We start from the raw sequence: 15948 nt of genomic DNA on the forward strand, positions 1-15948 counted from the left end.
GACCAGGCGTGTGCTCCCACGCCGGAATTGTTACTAGCTGGTTCCGCTAGTTGGAACGCGCTGCGGGTCGAGTCCCCTTCTCGGTGAGAACTGGGCGTGTTACTCCCCCAGCTGATAACTGCAAGCTGCTCCACCCATGGAACATGCTGCAGGTCGAGCTCCCGCTGAATGGATGTCTGCTCCCTCAGCTACAGGTTCGCGGCTAGCCACGCCAGTGTGATAGCCGTAGATGAGGTTGATGACTACTCAGAGTTCCATCTATAGGCTGCCCTCCAGAAGTGCCACGAGAACCCCCTAGAACGGTTGTGTCCATCTGCATATGGACATTCTAAAATCCACATGGTGGTAAGTGGGCACGGTATCTTTGCCCACTTTTCTAAAATTCCACGAGAGTGGTAAGTGCGCACGTTCTACTTTGCCCACTTCTCTAAAATCCTATATGGTAAGAGTTACGCGTTCAGCTTCGTTCTCTTTTTCTGAGTGGTTTAAAACCCCACTTCTGCCTGGGACCCACTCCTCCTGGTATCCCCGAATACCTGTTCTGACAGGGTGTTTCCACTAGAAGCCTGTTGAGACAGGTCCTTCTGCAAAGTGAGGTCGCCCTGAGTGACAGCCCAAGACTAGTAATTGATCCAATAAGTAGGCTCTTGGGTGTATTCCCTGGAAGGAATCCCTCATGATTCTAGGCCCGGGCGCCACCTCCGAGGAGGCTCCTTTTTGGCACAGCTGGTGCGGTGGCCCCTGCCGTCCCGCAGTTCTGGGCACCGAGCCAGCCGCCCTCATTACACCAGAGGTTAATCTCGAGAGATTGATTCCCGTGGTAGACTACTGGTAGCCTGGGTTCGACTACCAATCTTGTCCCAGTGGGACCTGCACACTGTGAGGCTCTAGTAATGTCCCTTGGCAGCCTGGGCTTCTGGCCGCAGGGAGTAAGGTCACTGACAGCAGTCTAAGTCCAGGACAGGGGCAACTCCCATAGCGATATGGTGTAGTTGGTACTTAGTGGCTCGCCATGGTTCTGGCTTGCACTCCCCTCAGCATGGTGGCGTGGGTAAACCGTTCCCCATAGCGACCCCTAGAGGACGCAGTTTGAAGTTCCACGAAAGGGAACGTCTCGGGTTACTTATGTAACCATGGTTCACTGAGGGGAACGAGACACTGCGTCCTCTAGGTTTTGTGCCATGCTGCGTACACAAGCTTCAGACGAAGAAGTGAATGATGTGCGCTACCGGCGCCTATTTTGTACTAGTCGCGACGGTAGTGACGTCATGGCTGTCGCCGGCCAACGAGTTGGTGGTTTTTCAATGTATGCTTCAGACACGGGTCCCGACGAAGCGTTCCCCAAAGCAACCCCTAGAGGACGCAGTGTCTCGTTCCCCTCAGGGAACCATGGTTACATAAGTAACCCGAGACGTTTTAGGTGAGGCCAAAAAAAATTATACAGCATGCAATCATAAGTCTTTTTCACTCCAAGATGCCCCGAAACATCATCATGAGTTAATCTTAGTGCCATGGAACGAAATGGTATTGGAACTACCAATTAAATGACTGGTTCCTTCAAGAAAACTTCAGGGAGGGTGTTAAAGGAAATGGTGTTTTTTGTATATAGTAAATACATTTTTTTCTAATACCTTGTTGTTCTGGTGCTTTGTATGTTGTTCTTCTTTCTTCTTTCCTCTTTCATAATAAGATGTATGTTTTAAGTTTATTAGATTGTTGGATTCCCCAATAAAAAGATTTAAACACGATCAATTTCATTCTGAATAAAAGTATTATTTCTTTCTTTTTTAAATCTTACTCTGAATGGTTTTATTTTGCGATAACACCTGGCTGGATGTACATTATCCCGCTTATTACATGGCTACTTCATATATAAGTAAATAATCAGCTGCCAAATAAATATTAAATATTTTCTTAGCTCACTGAATGCAAAGCTTCCGTGAAGAAAGCTGTTGCTTGAAAGTCCAATTAATACTGACGTTTGCTTTGTTGAATTTCCAACAACAGCAGCAACTCTCACACTTTTAATTACTATATATATATATATAAAAGTGAATGTGTACTGAAAGCAGAGACTCATTCTGAAAAACAAGCAGGTCACAGATAAGAAAGTCATTTCCAGGCACAGCTCAGTACACAGAGCTCATGGGAGTTTCAAGGGCACTCGGAAAAAAAAGGAACTGGCCATCCCAATAACAGACACTAAATTTGCAGAAACAGGTTTTAATTGATTTTAAAATGCAAACAATTCAAAGGAGAGCATTTTACCAAATTGAAAGTTAAATAAACTAAACAGGCTGATTTAGCCTTTCTTGACCTTACTATTATACACCATCCAGGCCACTCTAAAAAACCCAGCAATAAGCATATTGTAATAATAAAGAGGTTGACAAACCAGCTCGAATGAAAGAATAGCAGTAATTAGAGAAACAAAACGTAATATTATAAGATACATGACGAAATTAGACACACAAGTGTGAGTTTAGTAGTTGACAGATAACAAGGTACATGTTCCTAAATGGGGACAGGAATATAGAAAAATAGGCTTACAATGTGATAATTGTATACATTAGAAATAATTAAATTATAAAAAGTGATATGCAACAATAACGGTCATGTTTCAATATAGAGAACAATTTTAAGGATTAATTAAATGGGTTAACTATTAGTAATAGTTCATGGGTTGTCAGTGCTAGGTTGTGTCAGGAAAACCTGCGCCAAATAGATGTCCAGACGATCCGCTGTGGCGACCACTAACAGGAGCAGTCAAAACTGAGACAGCAAATGGATGTTTAGGATAAATTTAGACATAGTAAAATGTTACACATAAATATTCAAAGGTAATTTATACCTGTGTGACTAGAATGAAAATGACAGTTCTGAACCCAGAAGAGATATACTGGTTTTTCGACCAAATGAGAATCCACATCCCAGTATTTTGACCTCCACCCCACCCAAACCAATATATGCACCCGTGTCGACTCCAAGTCCCAATTTCACATCAAGTGGACCGGCACTAGCTGACGCACTGGCAATCTCAGCCTGAGCCATTGCTCCGACCCCGAGTCTAGCCACAGTGGCTTCAGCACCAGCTGAGGCGTTTGGGCCTTTGGCTTCTGCCCTAAATATACTGAATTCAGCACTAGCTCGTCCAACTCCTGCTTCCGCATAGACTCCAGCCTTGGGAATCCTCTTTCCTGGTTTGTTTTCAAAAGCTTCCTTATATGATCCGCTTCGAGCATAGGTGCTTTCTGCTTTGGCATCTGCAGGTCTGTCAATCGTGTCAATCATGCCTATGATGCCGCTTCCTGAAGCAGTAGCTGATGCAAGTTCCACACTTGGCCTTGTTGAAATACTCGGTTTACATTTCCATGTCTTCTTTTTGAATAATTTCTTATTAATCTCACTTGAAACAGTGAAATCGACTTTGGGCTTTTCTTCACGCAGACATGTGGTATAAAGTTTGTCACATTCTTCATCTGAAAATAAAACATTTGTTTTAATGCAGTGCAAATATAGACAGACGTTTAGAAAAATAACAAGCTTTTTATGAATTTATAAATATTCGTCATAGCTGCCACTGAATATTAGAACATTGCAAAGGTGAAAAGATATTTTAACTCAACCTTAAAAGCTGTTATTTCTGTATTTGGTTTATTATCATAATACAGGTGCTGTATTAAGCAGTACATAAAGTATTGAATGAAGAAGTGTTTCTGTTGCTTCATGAAAACATCTGAAATGGCTGTGTATTGGACTAATATTGCATCTAAACCACATAATCTATGTCAAAGTACGCAAACACCGGGTGAGTGTTACTACGGGAAGCAGAAAGTGTCCGACTTCACATTTCTGTTTTCAGAACATTAGAACACTGTAAATGTGACAAGCTGGTTTTACTCCACCTTGCATGCTAATATTTCTGTATTTGGTGCGATTCAGTCTGAGGTTTGGTTTGGCTCTTTTCACATCTTTATAGTGTGGTAGTAATAATATATTTTTATATAATATATTTTTGATTAAAGACACAAACAGTCAAACCAAAATGTATTCAGACACCTTCAACATTTCTCACATTATCACAGTTTATTTGCTATAGTTTAGAACATCTTTATAAAATATGACAAGAACTGTGTCAGAACAAATTCATCTTGATAATATCAGATAACTTTGATAGCAAGGTTTGCAATGGATTACAATCAACCAAAAATTCAGACAACTGTTAATATGACAATATTTACATGACTATCAATACTTTGTTGACCAATTACAAGCAATGCTTAATTTTGTTCAGTCTGTGATGTAAAAATGTCAAATTAGCAATTAAAGAAAAAAACACTTAAGCAAAACATGGTCAGGTCAATGTGTCTGAATAATGTTTGGTCCCAAATTTACTGGTAGTCCACTGTAAGAAGAATTTTTGGGTATAATATATAACAATTTATTTTATTTTGTTATCCTCACTTACGTAAATGAACTATAGTGTCCTGCACCCACTAGTAAAAAAATATCAAATATTATATCTGGTGTCTGAATAATTTTTGGTTTGACTGTATTTCAGATTTTCTCAAAATATAACAATGACCAGTTTTATACAGAGAGTGTTTGTGAATATTCAGAAACACATACAACAAACATTAAGAAAATGAAGTAAATAATTACACAAAATAAAATACATAAATGATCAAATAACACTAAAATGTAGAGTATATGCAAAGTCACTGTTAAATACACTCACCATTTTCATAATCTTCATGGATGTTAGAGGGTATTTCCCAGTATTCATCTGCAAAAGCAACAGATGAGCTTTAATGCAGTGCAAACAGACAGATGTTTAGAAAAACAAGCTTTATAGAAATGAACATTAGAACACTGTAAATGTGGCGAGTTGGTATTACTCAATATTACTGTATTTGGTGTGATTCAGTCTGAGATTTGGTTTGCCTACATCTTCATAGTGTGTTAGTAATAATATATTTTTACTATATAATATTTTTTCATTTAATAAAGACACATATTTCAGATTTTTTCAGAATATGACAACAATGACCTATTTCTGTGACCTATATCATTCAGTCTTTGGGAATATTCAGAAACACATAACAAACTACACTGAGAAAATGAAGAAGGAAATAAATACACAAATAAAATACAAACATTTCTCACATTATCACAGTTTATTTGCTATAGTTTAGAACATCTTTATAAAATATGACAAGAACTGTGTCAGAACAAATTCATCTTGATAATATCAGATAACTTTGATAGCAAGGTTTGCAATGGATTACAATCAACCAAAAATTCAGACAACTGTTAATATGACAATATTTACATGACTATCAATACTTTGTTGACCAATTACAAGCAATGCTTAATTTTGTTCAGTCTGTGATGTAAAAATGTCAAATTAGCAATTAAAGAAAAAAACACTTAAGCAAAACATGGTCAGGTCAATGTGTCTGAATAATGTTTGGTCCCAAATTTACTGGTAGTCCACTGTAAGAAGAATTTTTGGGTATAATATATAACAATTTATTTTATTTTGTTATCCTCACTTACGTAAATGAACTATAGTGTCCTGCACCCACTAGTAAAAAAATATCAAATATTATATCTGGTGTCTGAATAATTTTTGGTTTGACTGTATTTCAGATTTTCTCAAAATATAACAATGACCAGTTTTATACAGAGAGTGTTTGTGAATATTCAGAAACACATACAACAAACATTAAGAAAATGAAGTAAATAATTACACAAAATAAAATACATAAATGATCAAATAACACTAAAATGTAGAGTATATGCAAAGTCACTGTTAAATACACTCACCATTTTCATAATCTTCATGGATGTTAGAGGGTATTTCCCAGTATTCATCTGCAAAAGCAACAGATGAGCTTTAATGCAGTGCAAACAGACAGATGTTTAGAAAAACAAGCTTTATAGAAATGAACATTAGAACACTGTAAATGTGGCGAGTTGGTATTACTCAATATTACTGTATTTGGTGTGATTCAGTCTGAGATTTGGTTTGCCTACATCTTCATAGTGTGTTAGTAATAATATATTTTTACTATATAATATTTTTTCATTTAATAAAGACACATGTTTCAGATTTTTTCCGAATATGACAACAATGACCTATTTCTTTGATCTATATCATTCAGCGTTTGGGAATATTCAGAAACACATAACAAACTACACTGAGAAAATGAAGAAGGAAATAAATACACAAATAAAATACCTAAATTAATGAAAACACTAAAATGTAGAGTTTATGCAAAGTCAGTGTTAGTAAATATAGACCAACTCATGTCCATGTCTTTTTCATGTCCATGGTTAAAATGTCTGGTATATATATATATATATATATATATATATATATATATATATATATATATATATCCTCTTTTGAGTAGTATCTGTTTTTTTAACATCTTCATATTTAAGGAGAGAACTGTAGTTTCCAAAGTCGGATATCACTTGTTATGATTTTCAAGTGTGTATAATTTAGTAGAGACTTTATGACATGTCCCAACTAATATCAGCCACTACTTAATTGTCCCTAGCAATAATTTTGATCAAACAATTAAATGTGTGTTGTCTGCCGTTATGTCCCCAGCAATGTCAGAGATGCTGATTTAGGAAAAAATTTGAATGGTCTCTTAATGTTTCCAGAGCTGTATAATGGGGAAACATGAAACAGGTGAATACTGTAAATTCGAAGAGTCATTTAAAGTTGGAGTCAGATTAAATTATACACGGAGTCAGAATTAAAATTAGAAACCAAATTTTAATAAATAAAGGTGATTGTTACAGAAGCGCCAGAAAAGACGTACACGCAGAATACCTTCAACCAGGCTGTTGGACATCCTTCCTTGGGCCAACAGGTGGAGCTTACAAAGTGGTGACCCCGACGTGATCCTCCAGTCTCAGGCGAGTGACGTCATCTGGCGCAACAATTCAGATCCAAACGGGGCATGAGGTTTGAGCTTCTCCTTCTCTGTCTGCAGCTGCTGTGGTAAGTCCATTTTGTTTGTCTTTTAGAAACTTTTGAGGGAAAACTTAGACGCACCTCATATAGACACATTTGTAGAACGGGTCGGAATACCCAGGATAGACCGGTACCGAAAAAGCCGGTGGTGTTTGAAATTACTAGAGAAACAACATGGCTTATCAGGGAAATGGTAGTTCCAGTATAGACAGGGATGTGATGGAAACTCTTGCCTTGCAAATTAAGGATCTCCTTTTTCGTCTGCGTAACAAAGGAGTAGAATTTGATTGGAACAATGACAAAATTCTAGCCTGGTACGTTACCGAAGGACGAAAATTGGAAACCAAAGCTTCCTATCGAAAACTACTGATTGCGATTGTTTATATGCTACGTCGAAATGATTTGGCAACTATTGCAGAAAACGAACGCGTGATAGCAAACATAAAAGAGCTAGAAGCAACGCGATCAGATGAGCTAAAAAAGCTCAGAGCACAGGTTGAAGCATCTGTGTATGAAAAACAAACTTGGGCAAGACAGGGCGACGCGATGGAAACGCAAATTAAAAGGCTTGGGAAAAAGCTGCAATTAGATAAAAAATACACATCCGCTCTCGAAACGTGCTGCGGGTCTGCAGGGTTTCCCGTAGCTGCGGTCAAAGCAGCGGCGATAAATTCTAAAATTGGAAGCGAGCTAAACAGTGATAGCGATGAAGATGATGTTGCAGCTATAGCAAGCAACGTTAAGGACCATCTGTCTCTGACAGAGGTTCCTGATCGAACTTCAAGGACAAAACCTAGTTCGGTGGTACGTGACCCTTCTCCAGAACCCGCGAGTGACATGTATTATCGCCCAAATAGACCCGAAGAGAGGCAGCGCAGTCCAATAAGGACTCGAACTAAATCTGGCGCTGTTCTCAGAAAAACAATGAAAGTTGCTGTACTTAAAACAATGACTAACGCAGATGATGAAATTACTACTATTAGCCGTCCTTTAACTTGCGAAGAATGCACTAAACACAAAGAAGTTGTGGGAATGATGCCAAGAAAAGGCCCTTTCCAACCCTACTGGGACAACTTAATGCTACAGGCATCAGTATATAATTTAGAGGTCAGAGATGTTTGGCAAATTGCTCTCCTCACTATTTCAGAGGAGCTAAAACCAAAAATGTCCCCTAAATTAAGATCTGGAGAAATTGTAGTCAAGCAAGAAGATGAGAATGAAAACGACGTGTATGAAAGATTGAGGGAGACTCTAATAGAGCTAAGGGGACCAACACACGCTGAATGGAATAGAATTTTGGAAATAAAACAGGCCAGCAAAGAACCATTTGAAATTTATGCGGAACGTTTATGGGTAACTTACAAAGAACACTCGGGTTTAGAAGATGCACAGCGCAATCAGGAAGTTTTACTTCAACTCCTGAAAAATAATGCAGGGCCTCACATTCAGCAAGCGCTAGTTCATGGAGCCGATCCGTCTGAGAATACCTACCGGTCATTAGTGGATTGGGCTTCCAAAATAGAAAACAGGCTCAAACAAACCAAAGCTCGTTCCGTTTCAACAACACAATGGCTAGCTGAAGGGAAAGGTGCTAAACAATCTGATCTAAAGCTCAAATCACAACCTCACTGTTACTTTTGCAGAAAAAATAATCACAGTACTCAAGATTGTTTTAGACTAAGAAGGGCCCAAAATAGTCAGAAGATACATTCCAAAGCTGACAGCGAAATCTTTAGTCAGCTAGAAAATTTGATCATAAAAAGTAACACCCCAGAAAATGGCACAAAACAAACTGAAGCTAAAAACCCGAATAACCCATACAGGTCTCTGCAAGCAGACCTTGCTGACCTGCTAGCAAAATATAACAATCCCCAATAGGGGTGCGTGGCCTCCATTGCTGTAGGAAACATTATCAAAAGCGGCAACCGAATCAAAATAAGAGCTAACCTTGGAGGCCGGTTAGTTAACATTCTCATTGATACCGGCGCCGCCTGCTCCTGCACAAATATTCTGTTACCCCTAAGCACGCAAACGATCCAGATTAAAGGTATAGGCGATACTTTGATGACAGCAACTCAAACGCAGCCAGTTCAGCTCGACTTAGGCATGGTACTGTTAAACGAACCATTCTGGTATTTACCAGATAACAGTGAAGGAACTGTATTAGGTATGGACATCATGAGAAAGCATGGCTTTGTAATTCATTGTTTTGAAAAACAAATTGAAGTGCAAACTAACAAAACGGCAAAGAAATGCCTGCCTCGAAGCCATGTCAGCATTATGTCCATGTCCAGTACAGATCCAATTCAACTTCTCATCAACAAACACAGCGATGTTTGGGCTAATCATGAACACGACTGTGGCCTCATTGACTTTGAAGTATGCATTGAGGGAGAGCCCCCTCCCCCACAAAAACAATATCGCATCAAGCCAGAGGCAGAGGCCGCTGTTCATGAGATAGTAAAACAGCTTGAGGTCAGAGGGATAGTTCGGCGATGTAGTTCAACCACAAATTCTCCATGTTTGCCAGTTCCAAAACCTAATGGTAAATGGCGCCTTTGCATTGATTATCAGCGTCTCAACAAAGTTTTACCCAAGGCAACACCTATAGTGGCAAACCCGTCTACCATCTTATCACAAGTTTCGACCAACGCTTCGTGGTTCACAGTGCTTGACATAAAAAATGGCTTCTGGTCTATTAAAGTCAAACGAGAAGATCAATGGAAACTAGCATTTACTGTAAATGAAATGCAGTACACATGGGAACGAATGCCACAAGGCCTTCATAACAGCCCAGCCATTTTTCACAGAGCTGTGGCAGATGTGCTCACTCCCTTACTAGGGACTGGCAAAGTAGTTCACTATGTAGACGACATACTAATAGCCACAGAAGGACCACTTGAAAACCACTTGCAGCTGGTTGACAAACTGCTACAGATGTTAACTGATGCAGGCTTTAAAATGAACAAAGAAAAAGCCCAAATTGCACAAAAAGAAGTACACTACTTAGGGTACACTCTCACTCAAAGCCACAAAGCCTTAACAGATGACAGAAAGAAATGTATTGCCGAACTGCCCCGACCTCATACTTTAAACTCATTGCAAAAAGTATTAGGTACAGCAAACTATTTACGAGATTTCATCCCTGATTTTGCAAATACCGCCGCACCGTTGTATTCGCTTTTAAAAGGCAAAACAAAGCCAAACGATGTCCTAGAATGGACTGACAAGCATGAGCAAGCGTTTACAGAGTTAAAACAACGATTGTGCGCCGCGCCCGCCCTGGGCTGGCCCAGCCCATCAAAAAATTTTCATATTCAAGTAGACGCGCATGAAATCACATTGAGCGGAGTCTTAGCTCAGGAATATGGAGGAAAACTGCGCCCAATTGCTTATTACAGTCGGAAAAAATCTCTAGTTGAACAAGGTTTCGACCCATGTACACAGCAAGTGCTTGCGGTGCATTGGATGCTAAAAACAACAGAACCCATTGTCGGTTTTCAACCTGTTGTTATACACACAATGCATACGCCTGTACGAATGCTGTTGCAGGGCCGGATAAAGGGAGTTTCTTCCCAAAGATTAGCAAGATGGCTAGCAGACATTCAAGCGCGTGAAATCACAATAAAAAACACACGAATTTTGCCACATCTGCTCGGGGATGTTGAGGGACATCCACACACATGCCAGCCTGAACAAGAAGCACAAAGCCTTGTACATGACCAGCTACTACCAGGCCAAGTGCAGGTATACATTGACGGTTCTCGATTCTTCCAAAATGGTCACTTCTATACTGGCTGTGCAGTGTGGACGCCTCATCTTCCCAATACAGATGCAAAACAGCAGTTATTGTTTAAATTACCATCTAACATATCCGCACAAGAAGCTGAACTCGTTGCATTGCTAGAAGCGAAAGAGGCACACCCTGAACCGCTCTGCGTGTATACCGACAGCCGTTATTCATTTGGTGTGGTAACAGACTTTATGGCTCAATGGCAATTACGAAATTTCCTCACATCCGCCGGAACGCCTATAAAGCATTTCAACACTATAACTGCAATTTGGCAAGGTATACAAGCACGAGAAACCCCCATTTCCGTCGTAAAAGTGCGTGCGCACATCAACAAAAATCCGGATGTGCATGAGAAAAACAATAATATTGCTGACCAATTGGCTAAGCTGGCAGCAGTGAAAGGTGACCTATGGCAAAACGAAACAGCCTCTGTTTCTGTGGCAAGTGCAGCTCAAGTTACGCCCATCGACCTCAAACAGTATCAACACGATCTGTGGGTCTCTGATGGAGAACTTGTGCCACACTTGAAACATGATCCGATGGTTAACGTAATCGAAGGCATAGTCATCCGAGATGGAAAATTTGTTGTTCCAGAAGCGCTTCAAAAACCAATAATCAAATTGTATCATGAGTATGCGCATGTCTCTGCAACAAAAACAGCACAACTGATACAAAAACAATTTTGGTGGCAAGGGATGACAGCTGACACTGAAAGATGGTGCAACACCTGTCTGGTGTGTGCCACAGTTAATCAAGGAAAGCTAGGCCGAACAAATTTGTGCAGGCCAAAACCACCTAAAGGACCCTGGGAGTCCTTACAGTTGGATTTCATTGGTCCGCTTCCCAGTGCCAAAGGGGGGTATCGCTATTGCCTCGTGATAATTGACAAATTCTCAAAATGGGTTGAAGCAATTCCCACTCGCAATAACACTGCAAATACAGTGGCACGTGTGATGGCGAACCAAATCATCCCCCTCTGGGGAGCACCAATTCAAATTGAATCTGATCAGGGGACTCATTTTACTGGACAAGTTATGAAAAATATGTGCAAAATGTTGAACATCAAGCAAAAATTTCACATTTCATACAGACCACAGAGTTCTGGAATGGTTGAACGTGCAAATCGGACAATCAAAGAAAATATTTCTAAGCAGATAGCCCAACACCAAAATAAATGGATTGATGCCTTACCTACTGTTCTGACTGTGCTGCGAGCAACCCCATCAAAAGCTACAGGCATTAGCCCATATGAGCTTATGACTGGAAGGGTGATGAAATTACCCATTGATCCAGAAATTTCCCCAGCAGACTTGGGGCCTCTCATGCTCGCAACGCAGCAGACTGTGTTGGTACAATTGCAAGAAAGATTGAAGGTGTTGCACGCTCAGGCTGATCTGAAACGACAACAGTCCGACCTGACAAATGATGCGCAATTTAACCCAATCTCTGAAACTAAATTTTCAGAAGGAGACATTGTGATGGTACGCGTCTTTGTAAAACAAAATGCATTTTCCCCTAGATGGCATGGGCCATATGAAATTAAAGCTGTTTGCAACAGCTGCGTGGCCGTGACCACCCGGGGAAAATTAAGATGGTACCACATGTCCCAGTGTAAACTGTTCAAAGGTTCATTAAATTAATTATGATCTTTCTTTTCCATAGGACAGTCACTGCAATCCCATGGAGGCCAGATGCCAGGGTGGTATCTGGACCCACCTGCATCGAATTGGGACAACGGGTCACACTCACACATACCCTAGGATGCGGGAGATGGGTATGGAAGTATACCAAGGGGCCATTCACACCTTACATTCCAGTTACATACAAAGAAATAGTCACATGGCCCCCCGGATTAGCACCGGAACCAAATTGTGCAACTAAAATCTGCTGTAAGACAGGTTCTACCCATCCCCCAGACACAGACATCACAGGCTACACATTCGCACCAAAATTTCACCATAACATTACTACCTGGGATCAACTTAAAGAATACCCAGGTTCAAAAATTGGTAGTAAGCACATACTATATCAAATCAACAACTATGGTGAAGATCCTAAAAAATGTTACTCCACTAAAGATCTAGAACCAGCAACATATAGGTGTATGCATACTACAACCCATAATAATACACATTTGAAGTTTACTGAAATTCTTTTTAATCTAACAAATACTGTATCCAAAAACAATTTAAAAACATTTGTTTGGACTGGACGAAAAGAAGGAACCTACTGTGTGGGAAAATGTGAGGCAAATATGGACAATTTTACTAACCCTCATAATTGTTCATGGGCTTTACATCATTGCTTTAATCTAACCACCTGTGGATATAGAAAGCCCACACAGTGTCCAAAATTATATCCCACCCCTCCGGGTGGCCTTATCAAAGGAAATATAAACAAGACTTTGCTTCATGATGTCAATCTTGTGATAACACATGTTACGTATAACATTTCTAACATTTTGTCTGCTTACGTAGAACATTGTAACAGTAAGGATGAAACCTATACATGGCTACAGTCACGCATCGATGATATAGTTTCCGATTACAAAAACAGACTTGCAGTCCAAATTCCACCTACTCGCACCAAACGAGACCTGTTTGGAAATATAGCAGGCCTTTTTGGGTCAATTAATTCTATATCCAACACTTACAAAATAACAGGGCAATCTCAGTTTTCAACATGGTTGGCAAATCAGGTGGCCACTGGTTTTCAACACATCACCAATAGTAATGAAAATATTATCAAAGCGGTCAGATCTGAAGCGCAGGCGCTTCTGACGACCAGTCAAACAATTTTCAATCAGACCCGTATCATCGAGCATGACTTAGCCTGTAGATTGTATGCACAAGATTTGTTTACTGCAGCAAGACAAGAGATTTTAGATCTTCGTCTTCACAAGACACCTAGACATGTTTTAAATGATCTTATTGAAATTTTAGATCTACATAGATGGCTTACATCAGAAAAAATGAAAAACATTAACTATTCTGAATTGTTATCAACATTAATGATGTATACTGGAAATGAATGTACTGGATGTATTGGGTTTTTTGCCACTTTCCCTCTAATTCACCCAGATCAAGTTTTCCTAAATTCCACTACCATACGCTCTATCAGTGTAGTAGTGAAGGATCAGATCATAAAATGGGACCATCTTACGGGGTATATGACTTTGAAGGGCACTGAAACCTTGTTTACCACTCGCACCTGTTGTCATGAAACATTTAGTTACATTATTTGTACCTGCAACACTTTACAACCTTTTTCTTACAATGATTCTAAGCTCATTAATGTGCAGACTTTGCATGGCCATTCTGATGCTGTTCAAGTGTCTCACACCCAGTGGTGCGTCATAAGTGAGATGAATTCCTTCACCTACGGAGGTCTGACCTGCCCTGCTAACCACACTTTCTGCTTGGAAGTGAAAGAGGACTTTTCAATGGGTCAGATAAACATCCTGGGAAAGGTACCACTAGATGTAGATGTTTCCCCATGGTGGGAGGACACTTTTTATGAGCGAAGCACACAAGCTTTGGTCAACACGATGAACTTAGTTCAAGGGATTATTTTACGGACTGAATACCACCTCAACCAGGCACAAGTGGAAGCAAATTTGGCGGAAAAGACTGCAAAGATCCTGTCCAGCTCCTCTACCCACTCAGCTTGGTATGCTTACACCTGGTGGGATTGGATGTTTCGGGGATGCGCCATCGCCAGTGTGCTCATCTTCATATTCACTCTCATCCAGTGCTGCTACTTCAGATGTCTTCTCCGTGCAATGCGTACTTCAACCAATGTGGCCATCGCGCTCAGTCCGCTAAGAGTACCAGCCCTACAGAAACTACAACCATAAGCAAGCTACAAGAAATCCATAGATAATGACCCCTTAGGGACTGCTCTGAATCTGCCCCAAGGGGCCAAGGGCGGAACTGTAAGGATGGATTTTACCAAGACTAAATTCAAGATTCCTAACCACTAATAAAACAATAAAATTCACTAATCGGAGGAGAGGACCTGCGAGAAAGAGTGCAGGACAACACCTGGCTCAACCTCCTCTCTTCCCCCCCATGCTGAGTTCCTGAATCCTCACGCCCTCTTCTTCCCCTCAGGCCATGCGAGCCCATTGTCATTTCAAAGAATTGAACAAACGGAAGACGTGTAGGGTGACCACTTAAACTATGACTTGTACTATTTGTTATAATATGTCTCGTTATTTATTAAAACAGAAGCCCTAGAGCATAGCAGTCTTACTTTTCAAATTCAAATTAGACCAATTTGGCTTTTTTATGTACAGTAGCTGACTTTAAAATGTCTTAAAGAAAGAAATTTGATAACTTTAGGCCGCATCTGAAATATGTAATACCATTGATATTCCCTGAGAAGATAAAGTAAATATGCTAGAGGACGTACATTTAATATGGTTGGAGAACATATAAGCTGAAGTGTTTCAAACATGGTTGCACAGTTCAGTTGAATGATAAAGTTTACCCTCTTTAACTGTGTTGTTCACATTATATATATATATATAATATATAAATATATATATTTATTACAATATATACTAATAAATTGAACATTCACTTCAGTGGTATGAGATGACTGGATGCTTTCAGTTGATTTTCTATTGAACTGTCAACAACTGCAGCGGTCAAACTATTTCAGATATAGTGAATTAAGCTAACTCCATCATAATGCACAATGTTTCCATCTTTCCATCTATTTGATTCAGATTGGGACTTCGGAGTGGGTTAGCGATTTTTTTTTCAGATTTCTTTTTTTATTAAACAGTAGAAAATATCAAACTATTAAGGCAATACAGTTATAAAAAAATGCCTTAAGAAAATTAACTGTGGTTTTACTATTTGTAACCACATTTTTACTACAAAAAGCATGGTTAAACTATTGTTTTTTTTGTTTGTTTTTTTGCAGTAAGGGATGTGTTGCCAAGTTAACAAAAAATAAATAAATAATACAATTACACCTAGAGAGAGATGCAGTTTTGACTGCTTTCGGATCAAAAGAAATTTGGATTGTTTAGATCATCTTTGAATATAGAAAATATTCAAAGATGAAAATATAGACAGATTTTTTTAATGTATTAAATTTAGCTAGCAGGAAACACAAATTAATTAAGTTATATATATATATATATATATAT

General features: G+C 39.5%; 2 protein-coding genes across 2 annotated transcripts; one reads left to right on the top strand and one right to left on the bottom strand.

Moving 5' to 3' along the window:
* Window positions 1-2632: 2632 nt before the first annotated feature.
* On the bottom strand, window positions 2633-6872 carry LOC107597208 (uncharacterized). Its single transcript, XM_016288162.1, has 4 exons — window positions 6851-6872; window positions 5830-5877; window positions 4739-4786; window positions 2633-3479 (listed from the first exon to the last, which is right to left on the bottom strand). The coding sequence occupies exons 1-4, from the start codon at window positions 6870-6872 to the stop codon at window positions 2860-2862; spliced, it is 738 nt and encodes a 245-aa protein (XP_016143648.1). The 3' UTR covers window positions 2633-2859.
* On the top strand, window positions 6760-14896 carry LOC107597178 (uncharacterized). Its single transcript, XM_016288132.1, has 2 exons — window positions 6760-7021; window positions 12450-14896. Exons 1-2 carry the CDS (start codon window positions 6981-6983, stop codon window positions 14641-14643), a joined length of 2235 nt encoding a protein of 744 aa, XP_016143618.1. The 5' UTR covers window positions 6760-6980; the 3' UTR covers window positions 14644-14896.
* Window positions 14897-15948: the final 1052 nt, after the last annotated feature.

The sequence above is a fragment of the Sinocyclocheilus grahami genome, unplaced genomic scaffold (assembly GCF_001515645.1).
Source record: "Sinocyclocheilus grahami isolate Dianchi unplaced genomic scaffold, SAMN03320097.WGS_v1.1 scaffold229.1, whole genome shotgun sequence".
Lineage (NCBI taxonomy): Eukaryota > Metazoa > Chordata > Actinopteri > Cypriniformes > Cyprinidae > Sinocyclocheilus > Sinocyclocheilus grahami.

Bases quoted from the DNA above. Each gene is read 5' to 3' on its own strand.
- LOC107597208 (XM_016288162.1), bottom strand. From the start codon at position 6,872: ATGTCCAACAGCCTGGTTGAAG. The intron at 5,878-6,850 runs GTATTCTGCGTG...TTGCTTTTGCAG, and splicing joins GTCCAACAGCCTGGTTGAAG to ATGAATACTGGGAAATACCC. The intron at 4,787-5,829 runs GTGAGTGTATTT...TTGCTTTTGCAG, and splicing joins CCATGAAGATTATGAAAATG to ATGAATACTGGGAAATACCC.
- LOC107597178 (XM_016288132.1), top strand. From the start codon at position 6,981: ATGAGGTTTGAGCTTCTCCTTCTCTGTCTGCAGCTGCTGTG. The intron at 7,022-12,449 runs GTAAGTCCATTT...TCTTTTCCATAG, and splicing joins CTCTGTCTGCAGCTGCTGTG to GACAGTCACTGCAATCCCAT.